The sequence below is a fragment of the Ursus arctos genome, unplaced genomic scaffold (genome assembly GCF_023065955.2).
Source record: "Ursus arctos isolate Adak ecotype North America unplaced genomic scaffold, UrsArc2.0 scaffold_24, whole genome shotgun sequence".
Classification (NCBI taxonomy): domain Eukaryota; kingdom Metazoa; phylum Chordata; class Mammalia; order Carnivora; family Ursidae; genus Ursus; species Ursus arctos.
Window position 1 is genome coordinate 25,357,966 of NW_026622919.1, and position 27,506 is coordinate 25,385,471.

General features: G+C 44.1%; 1 protein-coding gene across 6 annotated transcripts in view; it reads right to left on the reverse strand.

Annotated features, from left to right (window-relative positions):
* Positions 1-4,227, reverse strand: part of SPAG9 (sperm associated antigen 9) — a 135,903-nt gene extending 131,676 nt beyond the window's left edge. For 2 of the 6 annotated variants that reach the window (XM_048224074.2, XM_057318292.1), the window contains exon 1: positions 3,795-4,226. In XM_048224074.2, the coding sequence (XP_048080031.1) occupies positions 3,795-4,097 (303 nt within the window). In that variant the 5' untranslated portion in view covers positions 4,098-4,226. Of the gene's footprint in view, positions 1-3,794 lie in introns of all 6 variants that reach the window. The other 4 variants (XM_048224077.2, XM_048224073.2, XM_026513168.4 and 1 more) reach the window with 4 other exon arrangements.
* Positions 4,228-27,506: the final 23,279 nt, after the last annotated feature.

The window sequence follows — 27,506 nt, forward strand, 5'->3', positions numbered from 1 at the left end:
GAGGGTACATCTTCATTTTTAAGTGCAATCTCCCTCCACTCAATCATGCTAAATAACTCTCACTTTGAAAATAATGGTGATAAGAAACAAAGCTCACAAAATCACTTGGAACTAAATTCCTAAGAAAAGGGTTCTTAAACTCCTTTGCCTACTTAGGAAATTTGTGTTTGTTTGTTTTTTTAAACAATCAAATTCATTTTAAGAGAATCAGAACTTCCACAAACAAAAACATAAATGCTAACATATTCTTCCCAAGAATAACATCTCTTGGGGCGCCTGGGTGGCACAGCGGTTAAGCTTCTGCCTTTGGCTCAGGGCGTGATCCCGGCATTCTGGGATCGAGCCCCACATCAGGCTCCTCTGCTATGAATCTGCTTCTTCCTCTCCCACTCCCCCTGCTTGTGTTCCCTCTCTTGCTGGCTGTCTCTCTCTGTTGAATAAATAAATAAAATCTTAAAAAAAAAAAAAAAAAAAGGAATAACATCTCTCTCCAGATCACTGTACAGACAGACTTGTTTTTAAAAATCACTGATTGGGAAAAAAAAAAAAATCACTAATTGAGCGGTGCCTGGCCTGCTCAGTCAGTAGAACATGTGACTCTTGATCTCAGGGTTGTGAGTTTGAGCCCCACATTGGGGTAGTGATTACCTAAAAATAAAATCTTAGGGAAAAAAAAAAACCACTCTCCTTAAACTAATACTATGCTACGTGTTAACTAATTTGAATTTAAATAAAATCTTGGGTGGAAAAAAAACACCGATTTACAGATTATTCATAGATTCATAGGGCTTAGTCCGGATAGAGTAGACAGGCAAAATCTAGCTGAAGAAGTGAAATTTAAGCTTAGCCGAAAGTGAGGAGCTAACCAGGGTGAAGTTCTGAGGGAAAAGCATTCTAGGCCAAGGGAACAGCATGGGCAAAGGCACCACACAAGACTTAGGTAAGGAATGGAAAGATAAATGGCTTGAGCAGGGAGCCCGAAGGGGAGAGTAGCAAGCAATAGCGTGACAGATTTCTTGATTAGCATTTGAAACTGATCAAAATCTTTTTTTTATGTTAAAGTTTTTTTTATTTTGAGAGAGGCAGAGCACAGAGGGAGAGGGAGAGGGAGAAGCAGACTCCCTACTGAGCAGGGAGCTTGAGATGGGGCTATACCCTGGGACCCTGAGATTATGACCAGAGCCAAAGGCAGACACTTACCCAACTGACCCAGCCAGGTGCCCCGAAACTGATCATAATCTATCTCAAATCAGCCTTCCAGGACCCCTGGGTGGCTCAGTTGATTAAGTGCCTGCCTTTGGGCTCAGGTCATGATCCCAGGGTCGTGGAATCAAGTCCTGCATCAGGCTCCCTGCTCAGTGGGGAGCCTGCTTCTCCCTCTGCCTGCAGCTCCACCTACTTGTGCTCTCTCTCTCTGTCAAATAAATAAAATCTTAAAAAAAATAATAAATAATAAAATCGGCCTTCCTTTAGGTTGTTTTTAAAGACTCGCAAAAATAGCAGACTAACACACACAAAAATTCAAATAAAAGCAAAGAAAAAGGCAAAATAATCCAAGTTAGTATCATTAGAATAAAGATGAAATTTTCGATTTCTTGCTGAAAATTCCTGCAAGCAAGAGATTATAGCACTTCACACCCTCTAAAACATTCTCACCATTTATATGTCCTCCTAAACTTCCACAAAGGTGCTCAGAATTTACTTTACACTTTCTGGTGATAGACAATTTCCAGGCTTTCAAGTACTTTTGCCACAAATACCCTGAGGCACTTTTGCTATAATAGCAGACTCTTAGGCTCCATATTAAAGGCCACAACTGGAGCACTCCCAGAAAATTAAACACAGAATTCACTCGTGCATGTTGGCCTAAGAAAGACTCAATTTCTGGAGACTGGGTAAAACTTGATTTATCATCTTACATGAAAAGTGATAACAAGGTGGTTTTCTGTTTGTGGTCTGGGAACTGGCTCATCTAGAATTTCATCAATGTTCTCTATTCTCAGGTCATGGCTCTTTGCCCAAAGATTTCATTATACAGAATTTACAGACATATCTGAAAAAGCTTAAATAACAGAAAAAGTCATTTATAAAGTCATTTACTTAAGAAATTAATATACAATCTGGTGCCTAGCTGTTAGTCAGTTTTATTTTCTGACTCTGCAACCTGTAGCAGATATTTTTCTTGGCACGTGTGACCCTGGCCTTTTGCCATGTTCACATGGCCCTACAGGAGTTTAAAGCTAGAAGGACCATTTCTTTCACCCACGTTTATAAGTCATGCTGGGCCTGCTCCTAACCTGTGTATATATGTCTCTTCCTAGTACATCGACATACTGATAAGGGCCTATATAAGGATGAAGACACAGCATACCAACTCAGAAGAGGTACATGACCTCTGTTCTAGAAACAGTGCTAATAAACTATTGGAAATTGCGATCCCATCTTTAGATTTTTTTTTTCAATGCCTCCCTCCCTATATACTTGGAAATACTCTTGAAATAAAGTCGATTTTCTTTGGCAAATGCAATGGCATTCCTTTGAGACAAATGGATCACAAAATCAGAACTAAAAATCATCACTATAGTCAAGCTTAAAAAAGAGAAAAAGAACTATGTGACCTGGTACAAAGGTGTATGTGGCAAAACAAAAGTTTAAATGGGGGTACTATTTAGGGTTAGGAAATGAGCTGCTAAACAAATCTCACATCCTAATACCTTTTTTCAAGCATTTTTCAAAAAGAATATGTCGTTGGTTCAATAATTTGGTATTTAGCTTCCTTCAATCACCATGTACTTAGCTAGGTGTGCTAGATGCTCAGAAAACAAAGATGAACACTTCACCTGCATTAAGTAAGTTCCACAAAAATAATGCCAACACAGCCTGAAAGCTTAAATCCTTGACTGTCTCAACAAGTCCAAGGCCTATCACTTGCACTCCAGAGCTCCAAAAGGTTCACAGACCCGAGATGAGGGCACCGAGGTCACTGCCGAAAAGCCAGGGTTAAGGGCACCTGTAAACCGCAGTCCCAAAAAGGTTGCCAACAGTCACCTACACCTCCTCAACTCGCCCCGCCCCCAGTCCTCTTTATAAATAAACAGAGGGTTTTTAAAGGGAACTGTCCAAGGTGACCACCTGACACTGAGGAACGCTTTGGTGTGAGATATCAATAAAATAAAGTGGTACGCTCTATTTATAGTGTTGCTATACAACACCTAAGTGTTGACAAAGTGTCGACCGAGACACAAAAAAACATAAAATAAAACCTCTTTCTCAACAGGGTTAAGACGTCAAAAAGAAACTGACCGAAAGAGGGAGATCTCTAACTTCCCAAAGCAGCAACCCCCTGGAAAGGTACTGGAACCAGCGGAAGTTACATATCCAGGACAGAAGTGTTTAAATGCCCCCCCCACACACACACCACGGTAAAAGTTTGAACCGCCATCTGACTATCCTACGGTGGTCGGAAACTTCCCTAAACTACCACAGGCTACCGGCCACCCTAATACCTCCGCCCTCAGCCAACCTCAGGTGCCCTCAGGCCAAGCTGCGGCTTTCTCCCCGGGCCTTGCCTCCTCATCTCCCTCCCTTCTCCTGGACACTCACTAGCCTGCCTCGGCTTCCGACGCCGGTCGGGGGTCCCGGGGACGTCGCGGCCGCCGGGTCGGTCCGGGGGGCTTCGGCCTCAGGCCCGCCCCCGGGAGGCCCGGCGCGCCCCTCCCGGGCCGGGCTGCGACCCCCGGCTCCCGGCCTGCCCTCGGGCCCGGCCCCCGCCCTCCCCGCCTGCCGGCCCTCACCTCCTCGGCGTGCTTGCGCAGCGCCTTCTCCCGCTCGTACTGGGTGATAAGCTGCTCGTTGTCGTCCCGCAGCAGCTCCAGCTCCACCTGGTGCTCCTGGTCCTGCGCGAACACCGAGTCCAGGTTCTCCAGCACCGCCACCACCAGTGGCATCAGCTCCTTGACCACCTCCTCGTCGTAGCGCCCGATGAGCCGCTCGAACTCGCGGTAGATGGAGCCGGCCAGGCCGGACACCCGCTCCGACATCACGGCCCCGGAGCCGCCGGGCTCCTCCTGGTACACCACACCGTCCTCCAGCTCCATGGTGGCGGGCGGGCGGCCCGGGGCGTCGCCGGCTGAGGGGGCGGCACGGGCCCGCACGGGACGGGCCCGGCTGGGGCTGGGGCTGGGGCTGGGGTTGGGGTTGGGGCTGCGCCCGGCGGGGTGGGGGTCCGGGCCCGAGGAGGGGAGGGGTGGGGTGAGCGCACTCAGCCCAACGGCCGCTGCACCAACTGCCGGAGCGGCCGGGCCGCGCGCGCCACACGTCACCCGCGGGGCGGGATCCGCGCCGCGTCGGCCCGATGGGCGGGGCCCCGCGGGAGGCCAGGCGCGGCCGGGGGCGGGGCCATGCGTCATTGTGCGCCGGCGGAGGGGGCGCGGTGGCGTCAACACTCGGCGCCGCGCGGCCGGCCTCTTCGCCAATGGAAAAGACTGCTGGAGGAGGGTGAAGAGAGCTGTCAGCACCGGGCGGGATTTGCAGGGCGGGTCGCAAAGGAAAGGGAGGGGTTCTGGAAGAGTGACTAGCCGTCCAGAATTAACATAGCTAACATTTCTGTTGCCTTTTTCAGCTCACAAAGGGCTTTCTCATTTGTTCCTCACGACAGGCGTGGTGTGGTTGACGTTTGGCCTCCGTTTCACGAACAAGGAAAGTAGGCCCAGAAAGTTGTAGTTCACTCAAGGTCACACAGCTAGAACGGGAAGGAGGCTGATCTGGGGCTCAAACCAGTTCAGATTAAGAATCTCGGGCTCAGAGAAAAGTGAGAAACAGAGGGAGAAGGAAAGCAACCTTAACTAAGGCGAGGTCTCCCTAAGTGATAACGTGGTCTCGATAGAAGTGTTTGGAGATAACGAGAGTAGGACAGCCTAAAACAGAGGAAGAGCAAAGCATTCTGGAGAAGGGTAAAACTAAAGCCACATCTTGCACTTTCCCAAACACTGAGTTTCTGTGCTTCTCCCGTCCAACTTGGGAGGGAGGCATTTCCGGGCTCCAGCCACCCTACTTTTCCTCTAGTCCTGAAGAGGGGCGGAGCAGGGAAATGAGGGGTTGGGGAGTACCGGAGGAAAGGGGTGGAGTCTCTGGGGTGAGTAAGTCCCATGATACGTGAGGTCTCCGCCGCCTGGGAGAGCATCACGTGTGGGGAATGACACAACACCCAAGCCTCAGGCGGGCTGAATCAAGGATCGCTTTCCGGTCTTCTCCTTTAACCTCTATAGATGGGGCGGGAGACACTCTCAAAAATCCCTTCTCTCCGAGGCAGGTCACTCAGGCATATTGAGGCCGATCTCTTTTAAGAATAGGGAAGAGAAGGCAGGAGGACTTCGATAAACGAGGGTTTAGTGAGGAAATAGGCCACTTCCAGGATCAGATACCCTGGACTTGTTTACAAGTTCAAGTTCTTTCTACCGAGTATGAATTGGTCCCCTAAAGTCTTCCAATCTGGACCCACCTGGAGACCCACAAAAACAATATGATCGTTGGACATAGGCCAACCTATACACTTGGAAGGACAAAAATGAAAATACTAAGACTTACAGCTGTCTGTACTGTCCCTCTTTCTCACCTCATTCCCTACCCACCCTTAGATTGTTTATGTGTCTGGGTCAAGACTCTTGCTCTAGACTTTTCTCTCTTTTCCTGAGGGCTGTCATTTAGACAGATATATATGTGTGTGTCTATTTTCCTGGGAATCACAGAAGCTGGAAAACCTAGGGCAAGGCTTTATTTGGTCTTTCCACAATATTATCATACACACCAAAAAATTTAAGGCAGGGGTGGCTGGCTGGTTCAGTCTGTAGAGCATAAGGCTTTTGATCTCTGGTTCCTGAGTTCCGAGCCCCATGTTGGGCACAGAGATTTTTTTTTTCTTTAAGATTTTATTTTTTTGTTTGTCAGAGACAGAGAGACAGTAACAGAGCACAAACAGGGAAAAGCAGGCAGAGGAATAAGCTGAGCAAGGAGCCTGATGCAGGACTGAATTCCAGGATCCTGGGATCATGACCTGAGTGGAAGGCAGACACTGAGCCACCCAGACATTACTTTTTTTTTTTTTTGAACTTTTTAAGATTTTATTTTTAAGATTTTATTCACTTATTTGACAGAGAGAGAGCACAAGCAGAGGGAGCAGCAGACAGAGGGAAAGGGAGAAGCAGGCTCTCCACTGAGCACGAAGCCCGATGCGGGGCTGCATCCCAGGAGCCTGGGATCATGACCCAAGCCAAAAGCAGGTGCTTAACCAACTGAGCCACCCAGGCACCCCTATTTATTTGACAGAGAGAGAGAGCGCAGAAGCAGGAGGAGCAGCAGGCAGAGAGAGAGTGGGAAGCAAGTTCCCTGCTGAGTAAGGAGCCTGACCCAGGGCTAGATCCCAGGATGCTGGGATCATGACCTCAGAGGAAGGCTGATGCTTTTCTTTTCTTTTTTTTTTTTTTTTTTTTAAGATTTTATTTATTTGTCTGAGAGAGCGTAAAGCAGGGGGAGCAGCAGGCAGAGGGAGAAGCAGGCTCCCTGCTGAGCAAGGAGCTGGCTGTGGGACTGATCCCAGAACCCTGAGATCATGACCTGAGCCGAAGGCAGAAGCTTAACCGACTGAGTCATCCAGGCGCCCCCCAAAAGATTACTTTTAAAAAGAAAAAATTTAAGGGGAAAAATGTTGATATTTTAGGTATGAGACTATAATAAAGACATAAGTATTCTTCTTTGGGTGTAAATTCAATATAGAAAGATATGGAGTATATATTTATGTTTTGATTTTAAGCTTCTGCTAGCTCTCAGAGGTCATATTTAATTGTTTAAAATAAAATCCAGCCAAATATCCATCAGATGATGAATAGATGAATAAAATATGGTGTTTGCATATCTTGGAATATTTATCATTCAACAATAAAAAGAAATGAAGTACATGCTACAATATAGGTGGGCCTTGAAAATATTATGCTAAGTAAAAGAAACCAGTAGCAAAGGACCACATATGCAACAACAGTAGCTGGGGTGCCTGGGTGGCTCAGTCAGTTAAGCATCTGACTCTTGATTTTGGCTCAAGTCATGATCTCCCCCCAGCAGTGGGATCCATCCCTGGGTGCAGCCCTGCGCTAAGTGGGGAATCTGCTTGAGATTCTCTCCCTCTCCTTCCTCCCCCATCCCCTCAAACAAATCTTAAAAAAAAAAAAAAGATCAGTGGTCGCCTTGAGATGCCTGGGGTAATGAGTGATGCTAATGAGTATGAGGTTTCTTTTGAGGGTAATGAAAATGTTCTAAAATTGATTTGTTGATAGATACATGACTCTGAACATATTAAAAGCCATTGAGGGGTTCCCTGGGTGGCTCAGGTCATGATCCTCGGGTCCTGGGTTGGAGCCCTGCGTGGGGTTCCCCGCTCAGCAGGGAATCTGCTTCTCCCTCTCCCTCTGCCCCTCCCGCCTACTCCTACTCACTCAAACTCTCTTTCTCAAATAATAAATTTTAAAAAAAATCTTTAAAAGCCATTGAATTGGGGCACCTGGGTGGCTCAGTTGGTTAAGTGTCTGCCTTTGCCTCAGGTCATGATCTCAGGGTCCTGAAATGGAGCCTCACATCAGGCTCCCTGCTCAGCAGGAAGCCTGCTTCTCCCTCTCCCCCTGCCTGTCACTCCCCCTGCTTGGTCTCTCTCTCTCTGTGTCAAATAAACAAATTAAAAAAGAGAGAGAGAGAGAGATTCTCTCTCTCCCTCTCTCTCTGGCCCTCCCTCCCTCTCTAAAGAAAATAAAAATTAAAAGCCATTGAATTGTATGCCTTAAAAAGTTGAATTGTGTGGTATGTGAATTATATTTCAGTAAAGCTGTTAAATAAAAATTTATGGTTACAATGACTTTATAGTAAACTCAGCAGAAGCATACAACCACGTGATAGAGTGGAAAGAAAATGGTTTTTAAATTGAGAACCTTGTAGGTCTAGTATGAACTTGTCATCTTCACCAACTGACGCTAGAAACAAAAAAAGCAAATAGTAACTGAGTACTTACTTAGTGCCATTCACTGCAATAAGGGCTTTTGAGCCTCAGTTTCTTCATTTGTATAATGAAGAGGTATGTTACAGAATCTGTAAAGATTTCTTGCAGTTCTATTTTGTTAAAGATTTTATTTATTTATTTGAGAGAGAGAGAGAGAGAGAGCACATGGGTGGGGGGAGGTGGCGGGCAGGAGAGGGAGAGGCCCGTTCCCAGCTGAGCAGGGTGCCTGAAGCAGGGCTGGATCCCAGGACCCTGGATGATGACCCCAGCCAAAGGCAGATGCTTAACCAGCGGAGCCACCCAGATGCCCCTCTATTTTCTTTTTTGTAATTTAAGTAGGCTCCGTGCCCTGCATGGAACCCAACATGGGGCTTGAACTCACAACCCCGAGATCAAGACCTGAGTTGAAATCAAGAGTCAACTGAGCCACCCAGGCACCCCTTTTGCAATTCTAAAACCTATGATTCTCAGGGAAGGGAAAAATAATAATAAAAGAACACAAAATAAAACCCTATGAATCTTGTTTGTAAGTGGGAGTGAAAGAGAGAAGAGAGGGCCTTGAGATTTAGTCTCATTAGTCAACTCCTAATTGCATAGAGAGTAATCATACCTCCTATACTAAACCACCTGGATAAATTTCCAGCACCCACTAGGCTGAGATTATTGTTAAAGACTAAAAGTCATTCAGGAAAACAGGTCATGTTGTGGCCTTTAGAGTAAATGTTTACTCTTGATTCCTAAAAGGAAGGAAATTCCATTTTAAGAGATTATTTGGCCTTAAAAAAATACTGAGGACACTAATGGGGGCAGCAGAGGGCAGGAGTTGAGGGAGGCAGGAAGGGAGGTGTTTCTTCCTAAGCACAATAACTATAATCACTGGAAGACTGAAATTACTAGTCCTCTTGTTTGTCTAGCCTTCTGGAACTTTTACGGTCATTTCTATGTGAATCAGTTTCTCTGCTTTCACAAACTATATTTTCCCATAGGTGGAGAGAGGGTCGTTGAAAGAGGAAGAGAAAAGAGGGCTCCCAGTTCCCAAGGCACTCTGCCTATGGCAGTGTGAAATGATAAGCAATCACAAACTAGATCACAAACCAGAAAATCCTTGGTGAGACAGTCTAGCTGTGGAACTCAGCGTTCTTGAAAAGTTCCAGAGGACTTCTCTCAGCCCTCAGTTTTTCCTTTGAAAGCCTTTTTAAGGTGTCAGGATAAGGTGGATACATCTGTCCAGGTTGTAGTTGCAAGGTCTGTAGGCAAGTGCTATTCCCTTCAACACCCCCACTGGGAACTTTGGACTAGCAGAAATCACCTCTAAAATGAGGAAGCTGGGGCGCCTGGCTGGCTCAGTCAGTGGAGCATGCAACTCTTGATCTCGGGTTGTGAGTCTGAGCCCCATGCTGAGGGTAGAGATTACTTAAAAATAAATAAAAATTTAAAATTAAGTAAATTAAATAAAACAAGGAGGTTGTGGGGCACCTGGTTGGCTCAGTCGGTGGAGCATTCGACTCTTGATCTTAGGGTCCTGAATTTGAGCCACACTTTGGGCCTAGAGCTTACTTTTAAAAAATTTAAAAAATAGGGGCACCTGGGTGGCTCAGTTGGTTAAGTGTCTGTCTTCGGCTCAGGTCCTGATCCCAGGGTCCTGGGGATGGAGCCCCGTGTTGGGGCTTCCTGATCACTGAAAAGCCTGCTTCTCCCTCTCCCTCTGCCCCTCCCCCTGCTTGTGCTCCCTTGATCTCACTCTCTCTCATGAATAAATAAAATCTTTAAATAAATAAAAAATAAAAATAAAACGAGGAGTCAGAACTTATGGCAGAAGCAAAAATCCTAGTACCTCAGGCTGTTTTTAATGGGTCCAAGGAATATTGGTCACATTTGTATTCAGGTCTATTTTTTCTCCACTTCCTTCTGACTTGGGTTAAGTGACAGAAGAGGCTCATCACCTACCTCAGTATACTTTTTACACACAGAGCTGAAGTTCACTCTGGAAATAAAAGATATATTTTTATTTTTGTTTTTTTAAGATTTTATTTATTTGTCAGAGAGAGAGAGAGAGAGAGCATGAGCAGCATGAGCGGGGAAGGGGGGCAGAGGGAGAAGCAGACTCCCTGCTGAGCAGGGGGCCCAATGGGAGGCTCCATCCCAAGACCCTGGGATTATGACCTGAGCCAAACGCAGACACTTAACTGACTGAGCCACCCAGGCATCCCAAAAGACATATTTTTAAAATAGCAGTTTGGATTTTTCCCCGGATTACAGACAAACGCAGACCCACTATACAATCGTTGCCAAATACAGAGAAGAAAATTAAAATCATCCACAAAATCCCATCTTCCAGATACCACATGGTTAACATTTGACAACCCATAGGGTGATCCAGGAAGCCTTCGTTGTCCTTGGGGAGAAGAGTCAAGGACATACAAGGGGACTTGTTTTCTCTGGAGTAAGTAAGCACCCAGTGAGACTCGCCAGCAAAAAATCGGAATTTTGGTCCCTCACTCCACCCCCACTCCCTCACTTGAGTCTCCTAAGTAAATAGATGAGAAAGACGTAGATTAGAATTTTAGGAAACATCAGACAAACCCAAAGCCCATTTCCAAAAGTCTTTAAATAGATTTCATTGGGGATAACATTGCAAATTCATTCTAGTTTAGAAATTAATTTTAACACACTTATTAACAGACATGCTGGGAAAGGAATGGAGGTGAGAAGAAACTGTCTATTTCTTCTAAATGCCAGTTCATTTGGGTATATGATTTGGGGAGAAGAGCCCAATGATCCAAAATATCACTCCTGAAACCCACCATCTTTAAGAACTCAGTGCAATTCAGCCAACATGTGTTGCCTAGGAAGTGCTGGGTCCCGTGCTAAGGTGAGGGTTCTAGGCCAAGATTCACAGAGGTCAGGCACAGTACTTGCCCTCAAGGTTAGCAGTCTAGTAAGGGAGGCAGGCCTGGGAGGTATAAACCACGTGCTAGTGCAATCTACATACATACGAGATACAGTGATGGCAAAGAGAAAAGAACACTTACGTCTTCAAGACGCAAAGGTATCCTGAAGGATTTTGCCAAGGGGAAAGTAACCACAGCAGATGTTTGCTTGGAGGTTAACTCTCGGATTCAGATAAGCAGAGAAAAATTATTTATTTTTATTTTATTTTATTTATTTTTCTAAACCTAATCTGGCCTATTTCCTGAGACCACACTCACAGAACAGACCTCGTTCAAAGGAACGCTTGATTTTAAAGGGATTATTGAAACAGTCCCTTTAGGCCACATGCACGTGTGGTCTCTCTTGAATAAGAATACTGAGTCCTGGGACACCCGGGTGGCTCAGTCAGTTGAGCGTCTGCCTTGGGCTCAGGTCATGATCTCTGCTCAGCAGAGAGTCGGCTTCTTCCTCTCAGTCTGTGTTCTCTCTCCCAAATAAATAAATAAAACATCTTAAAAAAAAAAAAAGAATACTGAGTCTTTTGGCTACCCTGTCCCCCACCTGACCCTCAAGACTACTTCGAGTAAGAGGGCAAAGTATGTCTTTAGCCTCTTGTTGGAGGTAGATAAAGATGAATGGGATCTTTGGATCTCCTGGTCTCCTGCTGGTCTCAAGAGAGTGACATTCTTGTGTGCCTGGTCTCTGGATATTCAACAGGCCTTCAAAGTTAAAGTTTTGAGCTACTGGAGCTCGTGCCCCACTCCCCATCCCCCATGTACCGCTCCCTGTCTCACGTGGCCTCCTTCGACTCTGATGTTATGTGAGATGTCTCTGAAATCTGGATGTGATGGCAGCCTTCCCTGCAGCCCTCACCTCAGAGCCACCTGCTGCCCCCAAGTCCCCGGGCTAGGCTTGCAAAGCCAAGCCTCTAGGCCTCCCAGGGCCTAAGCCCACAGCACGGACAACTTGATGTACTTGTGCCTTGGTAAGGGTGGCCTTCAGGGCAGCATCTTCCTGAGCCCCAGATGAGAGGAGGGTAGAGTCCTCAGTGGTCCTTTCATTTATTCAGCACACCTCTTACTCTCTGAAACAAAGCGTGGACTTCCAAAAATAAGGATGAACATCTGATAGTTTTATGTTCTTCATACCTGTTCTCCTTTCCTCCATCCTACCACTCTTCCAGTCTGATAAGTGAGGCCTTTTTCCATTGTTCTTTCTCCATCTTGACTTCAACTCCTGGTTAAATCTTATCAGTGACCAAGAGTGTTTTCTCTCCACCTTGGGCGCCAGGGTGAGGCCACTAATATGCTAAAATGGGGGAGTATGGAGGGGGCAGAATACTGTGGGTAAGGGGGCAAGAATTTTGTCTAGTTCCCCAGGTTAATGTCTTGGTGTATATGCTTCAGCTGATTTTAGATCTTTCCCTTAGCATTCCATCGGTATCTGTCTAATCTCCCTCCCCGCCTCCCCATCCCTGTGTTACTTAAGGTAATGGCCATGGTTATGGGTGTGAGAAATATTTGAAAGAGCCAATGGACAGAATTTGCTAGATTTAGAGGGGGAAAGAAAGGGACTCACAGGTTTCTGGCTTGGGCAAATGAGTAAATGGTGGTACCACCAATCAGGAGAGCTAATTCAGGAAGGAAGGTTGCTTTTTAAAATAAAGTAAGTTCGGGGGTGCCTGGGTGGTGCCGTCGGTTAAGCACCCAACACTTGGTTTCAGCGCAGGTCCCTATCTCAGGGTGGTGAGATCATACTCCAGGCCCAGTGCAGAGTCTACTTGAGATTCTCTCTCCCTCTCCCTCTGCCCCTCCTGCTCACAGTCTCTAAAATTAGTAAATAAATCTTTAAAATAAAAATAAGTTCACTTCGAACACTTTTGGTTTGAGAAGCTTCTGGTCTGGATCACAAAGAAAGCCAATAGCTGGACAAACGATTCGAAGTCATTAATTTATGAATGTACTTAAGACTTATTTGTGGACAATACTGCTAGAATGAATCATCTTATGAAACACATGGTCCAATTTCACCCTTTGTATTTTTTTTATTTTTTTTAATTTTTAAAATTTTTTTTATTTTTAAAATTTTAAGCGTTTTTATTTGTTTTTGTTTTTGTTTTTAAGCAATCTCTGTACCCAACATGGGGCTTGAACTCACAACCCTGAGATCAGGAGTCCCACGCTCTCCTGCCTGAGCCAGCCAAGCACCCCCTCACCCTTTATATTTTGTTTAATCAACTATTTTCTACCAAGCACCCCTAAGGGGATGGGTATTTTGGGGGGAAAGGGCAAGAGGCCTGAACTACTTTTGGAGTCTATGTCACTGCTTCTTAGTAAGGCAGATTTGGGAAAAGAAGTTAGGTGAAGAAAGAACGTTAGTGAGGCACCTGGATGGCTCAGTCACTTGAGTGTCCTACCGTTGGTGTCTGCTCAGGTCATGATCTCAGGGTCCTGAGATCAAGCCCCTCGCCCAGCAGGGTTCAGATTCTTTCTCCCTCTGCTTTTCCCCCCCTCTCTCTTTAAAAAAAAAAAAAAAAGAGAAAATGTTAGTGTCTTTCTCCCCCAACTTTCCTCCCATTTTATAGCCAATGAAACTAAGGCCTAATAAGCAAGAAGCTTCAGGGCACCTGCCTGGCACCTGTCTGTGGAGCGTGTGACTCTTGATCTTGGATCGTGAGTTCGAGCCCCACATTGTGTATGGAGCCTACTTTTAAAAGAAGAGAGAGAAGCTTTGATTAGAAAGCCGAATGAGGGCACTGGCTACAGGGACAGGGAGTGAAGAATGGAGATCCCAGAAGTGAAACAGAAAAATCCTCAAAAATGAAATAGATCACCTGAAAACAAAACAACATTACTTTACAATTTTGCCCAGGATGGATCCTGTCCTGATAAGACTTTACTCCCTCTAGAGAAAGCTGGGAACTCGTCCACACGTTGCCACGTCGCCAGGGCCGTGGCTGACTATTCAAAAGCAACTATGCATATATGCATATGTAATCACTGTGCAAACTGTAGTTGTTAACATTGATGACGTCTATTCCCCAGAAACGTACAAAAATCCAGCAATGAGGACAAGGCCAATCCACAGAGAACAGGATATGAACAAACTAAAACACAATCAAGTACTGTTGAACTGGCTTTCTATTTAAGGTATATGACTTATCTAAAATAAAACAGAAAGAGAGGGGCTGGTTGGGAACAAGGTGTGGTGTCTGGACAGAAAGGAAATCATCACACACAGGGCCTCTGCGACCTTTGTCACTTTTTTCCTCCCCATATTCATGTATGAAAATGACTCAACCCTCACACTGGTAGCTTATTTTTAGTAGGAGCAAGAGAGCCAGTTAAACACCTAAGCATAGTAGCCACTGCCAATCGACAGCCTCACACATGGGAAGCAGGGAACAGATACTCATTTGTTCATTTCAATTTGATCTGTGTGACTCAAGGGGCACCAGGGAGTCGGCCTCTTTCAAGATAGATATTTGCTCTTGCCTTCTGCCTCGGTGCTGGGAACTCCCCACAGAGACTTACTCCTTTGGACATGAGATCTGAGCAGTAGGAGGTCCCTTAGCTAGCAGTGGAATCCAATTCCCTCCTTTTACAACTGAGGAATAACCACGGTCACCTTCTGGCTGCAGTGAAGCTTGTATCTAGAACACCGGACTCAGCTCAATGCCATATTCGGGCTCCATTTTTTCAAATTCTGAAGTCAGAAGCCAAATAATATCATACATTTGATATAAGATCATAAGTCTGGAAGAAAAGGACATACTCTGGCCTATGTCCCATTCTACTGTTACATAAATGTTGCATATAAAGGAATAACCTTTTGTTTACTATCAAATTAGCAGAAACCAAGACTCAGAGGAATATATTCTTTACTGCTTTGAAAAAATGTTAAAATCCAAAATCTTGGCCAAGCACAAAGCAATAAACACCAGTGACTGAGAGTGTACAAGGGGTCTGGAGTCAGCTCCTGGTGTCTGAACTGTGCTTCTGCCACTTAGTAGCTGTGCTGCCTTAGACAAGTTACTCTCTTGTACCACAGTTTCCTCTTCTGGAAAACGAGGTTGAGAATAAGAGTACCCATCTCCTACGGTTGTTGTGAAGGTTCAGTGAGATAACACACATAAAGCGCTTTGAATAGTAGCTGGCACATTAAGTATTCAGTAAATGTAAGCTATGTTATTAATTCCTGTCGAATTATTAGCGAGGCGCCAAGCTCAGCTCCATCTCCTATGGGCATCTCTTCTTACTAGTAGTCACTCTCTTTCTTTCTTTTTTCTAAAGATTTTATTTATTTGACAGAGAGAGCGAGAGAGAGCACAAGCACGGGGAGTGGCAGGCAGAGGGAGAGGGAGAAGCAGACTCCCCGCTGAGCAGGGAGCCTGACCTGGGATCCCAGGACTCTGGGACCAAGACCTGAGCCAAAGGCAGATGCTTAACCAACCGAGCCCCCCACGCGCCCCTAGGAGTCACTGTTTAAAAATCACACCCTGTGTGTCTGTAACCCTGGGTTTTTTGTTTGTTTGCTAGGGTATGTTTGGTATAATCACAAACATGTAGGGGCACCTGGCCGGCTCAGTCAGAAAAGCATGTGACTCTTAATCTCAGGGTCTTGATTTTAGGATTTTAACTTCAAGCCCCATGTTGGGTGTAGAGATTACTTAATTAAAAAATTTTTTTAAATTACAAATGTATGGGATACCTGAGTGACTCAGTTGGTTAAGCATCTGACCCTCCATTTCGGCTCAGATCATGATCTCAGGGTTGTGGGATCAAGCCCGGCATTGGGCTCTGATCTCAGCATGGAGTCTTCTTGGATTCTCTCCCTCTCCTTCTGCTCCTTCTCCCACTCGCATGTGTGCGTGCGCTCTCTCTAATAAATTTTTTAAAGTTTTTTATTTTTTTTAGATTTTTATTTATTTATTAGAGGGAGGGAGAGCAGGAGTAAAGGGAGAGGGAGAGGGAGAAGTTGACTTCCCTGCTGAGCAGGGAGCCCAACTCAGGGCTGGATCTCAGGGCTCTGGGATCATGACCTGAGCCAAAGGCAGACTCTTAACCGACTGAGCCACCCAGGCACCCCTCAAATAAATAAATAAATAAATAAATAAATCTTAAAAAAAATCACAAACATAGAAAGATAAAGGCTATGAAGGATATCAGAATATGCCCCCCCCCGAAAAAATGCCTCTTGGGCATATGGATTATTTTGAGCTAAAGGCTCTTAAGAACTGGTAGACTCAGGAAAAGCTCAAATAGAGGGTGTAAGGTTTCCTTTTGTAAAGGAAACTTAAATTTATAAAAGAAATTTCCATTTGTAAAAAGTATCTCCCTCCTTCTTGCCAGAAAGAGGAGTACTCTTGACAACTCTTATTGGAGAAGGTACCCACTTAAATCTGCATAACAAACCTTCCTAAACACCTGTTTACCATACTCTTCTGGGTCACCTTCCCATAGCTTGCCCCCCCCCCCCATGCCCCAGCCCCGTCTTCTTTTGTGCCTTAGATGATATATGAATTCAAATTCTAACCACTCTTTTGGGGCTGTTCATCCCTGGCTGTTTCCATACATACATGTGCCATGTACATGGTCATAAAGTTCTGTTTGTTTTTCTTTGGTTAATCTGCTTTTTTTTTAAGATTTTATTTTTAGGGGCGCCTGGGTGGCACAGCGGTTAAGCGTCTGCCTTCGGCTCAGGGCGTGATCCCGGCAATCTGGGATCGAGCCCCACATCAGGCTCCTCCGCTGGGAGCCTGCTTCTTCCTCTCCCACTCCCCCTGCTTGTGTTCCCTCTCTCGCTGGCTGTCTCTCTATGTCAAATTAATAAATAAAATCTTTAAAAAAAAAGATTTTATTTTTAAGTAATCATTACACCCAACGTGGGGCTTGAACTCACAACCCAGAGATCAAGTGGTGTAGGTTATACCTACTAAGCCAGCCAGTACCCCTGGTTAATGTGCCTTTGGACAGTCTAATTTATACGTTCCTGGCTGGAGAACACAAAATGGACAGAGGAGAAGATGTTTTCTCCCTCCCCTACAACTGGAAAGAAGTATGCAAACAAGAATAACTATTAGGTTGGTAGGATAAATTCTTCTTTCATTTAAATTTCCTCAAATACTACCTTTCTAGTGTGTTTAATTAAAAGCAAAAGCAAGACACTTATGCTCATTCTTTTTTTTTTAAGTTTATTTATTTATTTAAGTAATATCTACCCCCAATGTGGGGCTCGAATTCATGATCCTGAGATCAAGAGCTGCATGCTTTTCCTTTTTTTTTTTTAAGAATTTTTTTTTTTTTTTTTTTTTTTGAGCACCTGGCTGGCTCAGTCTGTGGAGCATATGACTCCTGATCTCGGGGTCGTGAGTTTAAGCCCCACGTTGGGGGTAGAATTTACTTAATTAAAAAAATATATTTTTTAAATGTTTATCTATTTTTTTAAAGATTTTATTTATTTATTCGACAGAGATAGAGACAGCCAGTGAGAGAGGGAACACAAGCAGGGGGAGTGGGAGAGGAAGAAGCAGGCTCACAGCAGAGGAGCCTGATGTGGGGCTTGATCCCGGAATGCCGGGATCACACCCTGAGCTGAAGGCAGACGCTTAACCGCTGTGCCACTCAGGCACCCCTAAATGTTTATCTATTTTTAAGTAATCTCTACAACAACGTGGGGCTTGAACCCACAACCCCAAGATCAAGAGTCAGACACTCCACCGACTGAGCCAGCCAGGTGCCTCATACTCTTGCTCATTCTGGTCAGAAAGTGAGTGAACTGTGAAGACGGAGACCTGTTTCTACCAGAGAGCTCCAGTGCCCTTTCCCAGAGTTTTTTTTTTTTTTTTTTTTTTTTATCTGATCTGCATTAAACTATCCTAGGGAGATAGTGAGCCGGGTGTGGCTCCTGGCCCTGGCTTCCAGAGAATTTGTTCACCCTGCTTTTATCTCCCTGCAGTGCTTCCCCTGTCTCCCTTTATTTGCTCCACTCCAAAGAAAGAATGTCTTTTGGGCTTCATAACTTCAATTTTAACTGCAGAAGGTTTAGGGGGTCTTTCCAGACCACTCTCTGCTGGGTAGCTCCTGGAAAATGATCAGATGCAAAACGAGACACAGGGATGAGGGAGATAACATTCCAACCATGAGGCATGCCAGGGAAAGGGCAGGGTCATCTGGTAGGAGATAAAATTCTCCAAAGAACAAGTACTGGATTAAACTATAATTTGTGGATTTAGAGGTAGAGGGCTGAAGTCCAAGGTACAGGCTGACAGCTGGGACTGGACTGGGAAAGGAAGAGACAGGATTGCAGCATACGGTGCAGGAATGAGAAGAAGACAAACCCATTTCCTGCTCACGGAATGCCGTGTGGTCCACCATACTTCCCAGCTCCCTTAGAGTTACGCAGGGCCATTCCACTAGTTCTGGTCCATGGGCTCAAAGGAGCAGTGATATCCGGGCCAAATCAACCACTGAAGAGCTACTGTGGGGCCCCCACCTCCCCAGCTTTCTCTGCCCTGTTGTGCGGCATCATATAGGCTTTGTATTGAGATGACAGATTGGGAAAAACAAAACAAAACAAAAAAACCAGGCTCCCAGAATCACTGGAAGAGGGGGATCTAACTGTACAGGTGCTGGCCCTACAGCGGATTTTGGGTAAGTTTGGTTTTGTTCGGTACAATAGACTCAATGTTCGTGCTTCCTCCAAAATTCATATAGTGAGGGGCGCCTGGCTGGCTCAGTCGGTAGAGCATGCGACTCTTGATCTCAGGGTTGTAAGTTTGGGCCTCACGTGGGGTGTAGAGATTACTTAAAAAATAAAATCTTTGAGAAAAAACAAACATTTGGGGCGCCTGGGTGGCTCAGTCGTTGAGCATCTGCCTTCGGCTCAGGGCGTGATCCCGGGATCCTGGAATCGAGCCCCATGTCGGGCTCCTCCGCTGGGACCTGCTTCTTCCTCTCCCTGCTTGTGTTCCCTCTCTCGCTGGCTGTCTCTCTCTCTGTTAAATAAATAAAATCTTAAAAAAAAAAAAGAAAAAAGAAAAAAACAAACATTAAAAAAAGCAAAATTCATATAGTGAAATCTTAACCCCCCAGGTAATGGTATTAGGAGGTTGAGACTTTTGGAGGTGATTAGGCCTGAGGGTGGAGCCCTTAGGAATGGGATTAGTGCTGTTGGGGTCAAGGGCAGGCCACCCCAAGGTGGACCATTTTAGCATGAATATTTTTCTGAGCTGAAGGCAATTGAGACCCTGTGGGCTCAAGAGAAACTTTCTGCCCATCCCTTAACTACATAGAAGAATCCAAAAAAAAAAAAAAAGAAAAGATTCTAAAATTGGGGGTCTTTCCCAGAACAATGATTATTAGCTGGGATAAATTTTATCTGAGTGACTCATCTGTAGGGCAAACATCTAATTACCAAACATCTGCTCTTTTTCTTATTGCCCTACGAATTGCATTCCTTCCCTTCCAGGCCCCTTCCCCCGTCTCCTTAGTTCAGGCTGACATATATACCTCATTTTGCCTGACTGTCTTTGGAATTTCCATGTCTGTGTGGATTCCCCGTAGGCATGAAATTAAATTTGATTTTCTCCTGTTAATCTGTCACATGTCAATTTCATTTTTGGTCAAGCCTTCAAAAGACTTTTGAAGGGGACAGGAAATTCTTGCTCCCCAACAGTGCCCTTCTAGAAAAACATGAGGTCGCAATGAGAAGATTGCTGTCCATGAAGAAGGGGCTTCTCATCAGACCCAATGTGAGCATTCAGTTCATTGCACTGAACAAAACCAAATCTACCCGAAATCTGCTGATGCAGAACCTGTTGCCATCATGACCTTGGACTTCCCTCTCTCCAGAACTGTGAGAAATACATGTTTATTGTTTACAAGCCACCCAGTCCATTGTGTTTTTGTTACACAAGTCTGATGGACTAAGGCATTAAACCACTAAGACTTGTGATTGACTTTTTGTTCTAGCCCAACCCAGGCCATCCTGACTAATACAAAAGGCACTACAATCATAGTATTACAGAAATTACAGATTATGTGATGTTCAGCCCCAATCTGGAGAGACTGGGGAGACAAACTGAATCAGCCCAGTATCATAATCACCATCAGCAAAGACAAAAGACATCAGGCTCATGACTCCCAGTAGAGGTCCTGGAGAGTCAAACCACAAGAAAGCAAGAGGGAGACAAATGTGAAATCACTGCTCTGAACGTTGAACCTCTTCATCCATGTAATCCTTCCCCCAGAGAGTTTTAGTCTGAAAGACTAGACCAGGGTCAAGGCAAGTGGAGAGAGTATTACAGGCAAAGAGCCCGTGTCTTTGCAAAAGGCTTTATTATATCTAAGTTTAGAAAGTGGAAACAAGAGGAGGGTTGTAAGAGAATGCAAAAATAAATGCGATTGAGGTGCTTAAGGAGAAAAAAACTCAAAGGTATTAGAGTTATCGCTCTCGCAGTCAAGAGCAGAAAACCTAAGAATGTCAGAGGAAGGCAGTATTGTTGAAAGAAAAGAGATGACTGATCTCATTGGGGTTGCCTTGTGATCCCTGGGGTCGCATTGGGCTGGGGAAGCGTATAATTCCTGAGGACATGATGTTCTATGGCATAGTATGGTAGTTAAGCACGTGTGCTCTGGAGCAAGAGTGACATGGTTTGACAGCCAGTCTCGGCCACTTACTGGTTCTGTGGTCTTGGCTAAATTGTTTAACCTTCCTGGGCCTCATTTTCCCCATCTGTAAAATAGGAATTAGAATCAGGCTGCTGCCCGAGACTGTGTAAGGAGTCTCCTATGACTTCCTTCCCTGATCAGCAAATTTTGCAGGTTTCCCAAAAATCTCTTCCCCTCCCCCGCTCCCTCGAGGATCAGGGCCCCACTCAGAAGGTCAAGGAGGTAGTTTCCTTATGCATATCGCTGAGCCAGAGACAGACAAGTGACCTATGTGCAGTTTTTTTTCCTGCGAAACACAGGCAATTACCTTCACCAGATGATCCTGCTGTTTGATTTGTAGTTTGACTCTGGAGTCAAAAGTGGGAGGGTTCATACTTCATTCTTGATTATGGACGGTGAAGATTCCCTCGGGACTCATTCCTAGTTAGTATTATGAATGGCCTCTCTTTGCCCTGCATCCCAAGATGCCTTTCTGTTTCTCACAGTGGGCATAATGCATTAGTTGCTCTGATCCCTTAAATCATTAATAGCAGGACAGTCAGGACCTGAATCAAGTCTGTTCTTTGCACAGTGTTAGAGCTAGCTGTCCTGTTGGTTTTCGAATGATGATTTCTTTGCACCTCACAGTGATCCCTCACGAAAGTGAGACTTAGGAATAAGGCCTTCCACATGGTGAAGCAGCACACACATGATTTAGAGCCGGAGCTCTGGCCCTGCACGGACTGGCTTTAAACGGTTCTACTTCCGGCTGTCTGAATTTGGGCAAGTCACCCACCCTCTGTGAGCTTCAGTTTCCCCACCTAAAACATGAGGACAATGATAGTATTTACCTCACTAAATGGTTGTGCAAATTACTATAAAGCACTTTGTGCCTGGCACAGAGCAATCTTTTAGTACATGCTGTCTATTATTGTTAATTTTTGTGTAATAAATGAATGGCAGTTACTGCTCCTTTTAAGATATTTTTTAATACTTACAGATTACTGGGGCGCCTGGGTGGCTCAGTTGGTTAAGCGCCCAACTCTTGGTTTCAGCTCTGGTCAGGGTCTCAGGGTCATGGGTTTGAGCCCGGCGTCTGGCTCCTTGCTCAGTGGAGAGTTTGCTTGAGGATTCTGCCCCTCTCTGCTCCTCCCCCTGTTTCTCTCAAATAAATAAATCTAAAAAAATATATATATACTTACGGTTAAGCGTCTGCCTTCACTCAGATCATGATCCCAGGAGCCTGGATTCAAGTCTTGCATTGGGCTGAGCAGGGAGCCTGCTTCTCCCTCTGCCTGACTCTTCCCCCACCCTGGCATGTGCTCTCTCTCGAGCTTACTCTCTCTCTCTCAAATAAATAAATAAAATCTAAAAAAAAAAAAATCTTTTTTTAAAAAAGATTTTATTTATTTGAGAGAGAGAGAACGAGCAGGGGGGAGGGAGAGAGGGAGAGGGAGAAGCAGACTCCCCATTGAGCCAGGAGCCTGACGTGCGGCTCGATCCCAGGACCCTGGGATCATGACCTGGGCTGAAGGTAGTTGCTTAACCGACTGAGCCACCTGGGTGCCCATTAAAAAAAAATTTTTTTTAAATAAATCACAGTATAATTAATGTCAGTTTCAGATAATGTATATTAGAGTACTAAAATTGTTTTTTATATAATTTCATTTCTTTTTAAGATTTATTTTTTTATTTGAGAGAGAGAAAGAGAGTACGATTCGGGAATGGGGCAGAGGGAGAGAGAGAATCTCAAGTACACTCCCCGATGAGCAGGGAGACCAACACAAGGCCCCATCCTACAACACTGAGATCACAACCTGAGCCAAAATCAAGAGTTGGACACTCAATTGACTGAGCCACCCAGGTGCCCCTACATAATCTCTAGGCTTGGCAAATTATAGCATATAATGTATCATTGTAAAAATTCTAGAAGACATCTTTGACATATTGTTAGTATGTATATTTGGTTGTCAAATACCATTGGAATTCATACCTGCACAATCACAAAAAGTCTGCCTTAAAAAAAAAAAAAGAATATTGCCAACGCTTTCATGTTTAGCTTCAAGGTATTTACAGATAACTTTTATGCAAATAATCCCCACATGTCTCTCCTCAGCATCTCTTCTGAACCCCAGATAAATGTCTTTAATTGGTTATGGTATATTTTCTTTCTTGTATCACCCTCTATCAGATGCATTACACCAAACTCACCTTCCTCTAGCTGGCTCTTTCTGGTCTTCCCTATTTCTGTTAATATCATTATTGTCACAATTCTTAGGTGTAAAATTCTGTCATCCGTAGCTATAAAAAAACCAAACAGCTATTTATTATTTACTATGTGCCAGACACTGTGTTAAATTTTTATTGCATTACTTTATATAATACTCACAACACTCTTTTGATGTAGTGACTATTATTACTCCCATTTAACAAATACAGAAACTGAGTTTGCTTGGCAATGTTGAGTATCTTGTCCAAGGTCAGATAACTGATATGTGGTTGAGCCAAGAATCACCCCCACATCACTTGGAAACAGACTCATGCTTTTCAGCACTATCATTGCTGTGATAGAGTTCTTCTCCAGCTCTTATTAATCATATTCAATCAATTCCCAAACTTGTTGGTTTATCCTATGAATTTTAGCACAAACATCCCTTTCAGCGCTTTAATCCTCATACCTTGATTATTGATGATGTCAGCATCTTCCTTGTGGGCCTCTTTGCTTCCGGCCTCTCCCTATCCAATCTGCCCTCCAGACTATAGCTGGATCCTTCACTGTTCTGAGAGAAGCATAGCTCTCCCTATGTACCGGTGTAATCTTGAATAAATTGAATCATCCCTTTTGGTCTTTGTGTATGTCTGTAAAGTGAGTGAATTAGATAGCCATGACAGTTTTATTGAGTTCTAGAATTTAAAATGTTTCTCAGAGGGGTGCCTGGGTGGCTCAGTTGGTTAGGTGTCTGCCTTTGGCTCAGGTCATGATCCCAGGGTCCTGGGATCAAGTGACCAGCAGGGAATCTGCTTCTCCCTCTGCCTCTGTTGCTCCCCCTGCTTGTACTCTCTCTCTCTCTCTCAATCTGTGTTAAATAAATAATAAAATCTTTAAAAATAAATAAAATAAAATGTTTCTCAGGTCACTGTTCTACCCTCAAAGCTTTCATGACTCTCCATCAACTATGGTCCCAGCTTCTTAGACTAGCATTCAAAGCTTGTCATTAATCTGGTGGTCTTATCCCCCACTATTCTAGAGCACTCTATTAGGAGTGTCTAATCAGTTTTTCTGACATTTTTTACTTTTCCCTGCTTTCATTCTTTGCTCTTGGCTGTTTTCTTTGTCTCCCAGTACCTACAGACTTACCTATTTGCCACCTTCTCTGTGTATCCCAATCATGCCTCTATGAAACTCCCCCCCACTCTACCAAGGCAGCCAAGTGACCACTCTTTTCTTTCTCCACAATAGTTGACGTCATTAGCGCGGTTCACTAAACATTACTCCTGTTGCTATTTTTTTGGGGGGTGAGTATATTCAATTTGCAAGTTTATTGTTTTATTGTTGTTGCTGTTTAAGCAAGAGAAGAGTGGAAGGCCAGGGATCTGATGTTTGAGGTAGTGAACTCCCATTCTTGGAGTTTTCAAACAGAAACTGAAACCCTTTACCAGGGTTTCTGGAGAGATTGGTCCATATGCCCATTAAGATTATTCATAGTTCAGGGGTGCCTGCCTGACTCAGTCAAAAGAGCATGTGACTCTTGATATCGAAGTCATGAGTTTGCATCCCACATTGGGTGCAGATATTACTTAAATAAGTAAATAAAACTTAAAAGCAAATCACTGTTAGCTTTAAATTTTTATCCTTTTCTGATTTGGTTTGCTGAAACATTTACCTACAGAAGCCTGAAGGGTTGTGTGTAAGGGTTGGGCAAGGAAGGGTAGGGTGAGTCATGTAATTAGGATGGTTTCCAGGAACAGATGAAATCTTACCATTTTCTAAGGCCCATCCCCCTTCTCCAGCATCTGCCTGGGCAAGATCCTCCCTACCTAATACGGCTTATAACATCTTTAAAAGAACCTGGCTCTAGGACATGGTCTTGCAGAGTCTATTAGTCAACAACATTGGAATCATCCAACTCTCAGGCTTCACTAGACCTACTGAATCAGAATTTGCATCTTAACAATTCCCCTTGTGATTTGTTTGTGCACGGAGGTTTTAGAAGGACTAGCGCAGGGGCACCTGGGTGGCTCAGTTGTTGTGTCTGCCTTCTGCTCAGGGTTCTGGGATCGAGCCCTGCATTGGGCTTCCTGCCCTGCTGGAAGCCTGCTTCTTCCTCTCCCACTCCCCCTGCTTGTGTTCCCTCTCTTGCTAGCTGTCTCTCTCTCTCTGTCAAATAAATAAATAAAATCTTTAAAAAAAAAAAAAGCAGCACTAGTGCAGTGGACCCCAACAACTTATAAAGGAGCTTTGCAGATAACTACTGAACTGATATTTAATGCACCCGCTCAGAAAAAGAAAGAAAGAAAGAGAGAAAGAAAGGAAGCAAGCAAGCAAGCAAAGCAAGCTAAGAAAACTAGGGGGCACCTGGCTGGCTCTGTTAGTGGAAGGTACGACTAGTGATCTCAGGGTTCTGAGTTTGAGCCCCATGTTGGGTGTAGAGGTTGCTTAAAGATAAAATCTTAAAAAAAAAAAAAAAACCTTAAAAAAGTAAAATAAAATATTAAAAAAAAAAAGAAAAAAACCTAGGAGCCAATGCCTATTTTTTCCCTCATGTTCCATATCCTATCTATCAGTAACACCTACAGGCTTAAACTTGAATATATATCCTGTAACTAACCATTTGTCTCTTTCTCTTTTGTTATCACATATTCCAAAACACCAGCATCTCCCGCTTGGACTAACAGTGTAGTCTCAATTAGCTTTCCTGATTCTGTTTAAAGAAAAAGAAAATTTTTAAAGTTATTTTATTTTTTTAAGCTTTTATTTTTAAGTAATCTCTACATCCAACATGGGGCTTGAACTCACCACCCCAGGATCAGGAGTCGCACATTTTTCTGACTAAGCCAGCATCCCTTTAAAAAATTTTTAAATTTTGAACTGATTACAGATTTATGGGAAGTTGTGAGATGCCTGGCTGGCTCAGTCAGTAGAGCGTGCGACTCTTAATCTCAAGGTAATGAGTTCAAGCTCCATGTTGGGCGTAGAGCTCACTGAAAAGAAAAGAGAAGAAAAGAAACGCAAGAAAAGAAAAAAAAAGATTTATGGGAAGTTGCAAAAAAAAATGTATAAGGAAGTGCCATATATCCTTCACCCAGTGTCCTCTAAAGGTAACACCTTGCATAACTATAGAACAATATCAAAACCAGGAAACTGACATTGGTATAATCTGCGGAGTTTATTCAGATCTCATCAGTTTCACATGCACTCATTTGTGCGTGTGTATAGTTCTATGCAACTTTATCACATGTGTAGATTCATGTAACTGTCACCACAATCAAGATACAGAAGTAGTCCATCACTCCAAGACTCCCTCTTCCCACCCCTTTAGGAATACTCCCATGTGTTCTCCCCTATTCCAAACTCCTGATCACCTCTAACGTATCCTCTATCTTTAAAATTTTGTGAATTCAAAAACATTATATAAATGCAATAGTATAGTATGTGATTGGCTTCTTTCACTTAGCATAATCTCCCTTGACCTCTATCCAAGTTGTTGTGTGTCAATAGTTTTTTTTTTCTTTTTTTATTATTGAGTAGTGTTCCATGGTATGGATGGATGGACCCTCGCTTGTTTAAGCTTTCACTTGATCGACATTTGGGTTGTTTCCAGTCTTTGGCTATTACAAATAAAGCTGCTAGGAACATTTGTATACAGGTTTTTGTGTGAACAGAACATAAATTTTTAATTTCTCTGGAATAAACACCAATGAAGGCAATTGTTAAGTAATATAGAAGTACCTGGTTAGTTTTAGAAGAAACTGCCAAACTTGTCCAGAACGGCTATACCATTTTACACTCCCACCAGCAATGAATGAGTGGATCCAGTTTCTCTACCTCCTCAACAGCATTGTCACTATTTTTTTCCTTTTTTTTTTCTTTTTTTAAAGTAGGCTCCAAGTCCAGCATGAAGCCCAGCCTGGAGCCCCACATGGGGCTTGAACTCATGACCCCGAGATCAAGACCTGAGCTGAGATCAAGAGTTGGACACTCATGGGAATGCAAGCTGGTGCAGCCACTCTGGAAAACAGTATGGAGGTTCCTCAAAAAGTTGAAAATAGAGCTACCCTATGACCCAGAAATTGCACTACTGGGTATTTACCCCAAATGTAGTAATCCGAAGGGGCACCTGCATCCCAATGTTTATAGCAGCAATGTCCACAATAGCCAAACTATGGAAAGAGCTCAGATGTCCATCGACAGATAAATGGATAAAGAAGATATGGTACACACACACACACCAGAATATTACACAACCATCAAAAATGAAATCTTGTCATTTGCAATGACATGGATGGAACTAGAGATCAGAAATGAAATCTCGTGGGGTGCCTGGGTGGCTCAGTCATTAAGCGTCTGCCTTTGGCTTGGGGCCTGATCCCAGGGTCCTGGGATGGAGCCTCGCATCGGGTTCCCTGCTCAGCAGGAGACTGCTTCTTCCTCTCCCATTCCCCCTGCTTGTGTTCCCTCTCTCACTGGCTGTCTCTCTGTCAAATAAATAAATAAAATCTTTAAAAAAAATGAAATCTTGTCATTTGCAATGATGTGGATAGAACTAGAGGGTATTATGCTAAGCGAGATAAGTCAATTAGAGAAAGGCAATTACAGGATCTCACTGATATGTGGAATTTAAGAAACAAGGCAGAGGATCATAGGGGAAGAGAGAAAAAAATGAAAC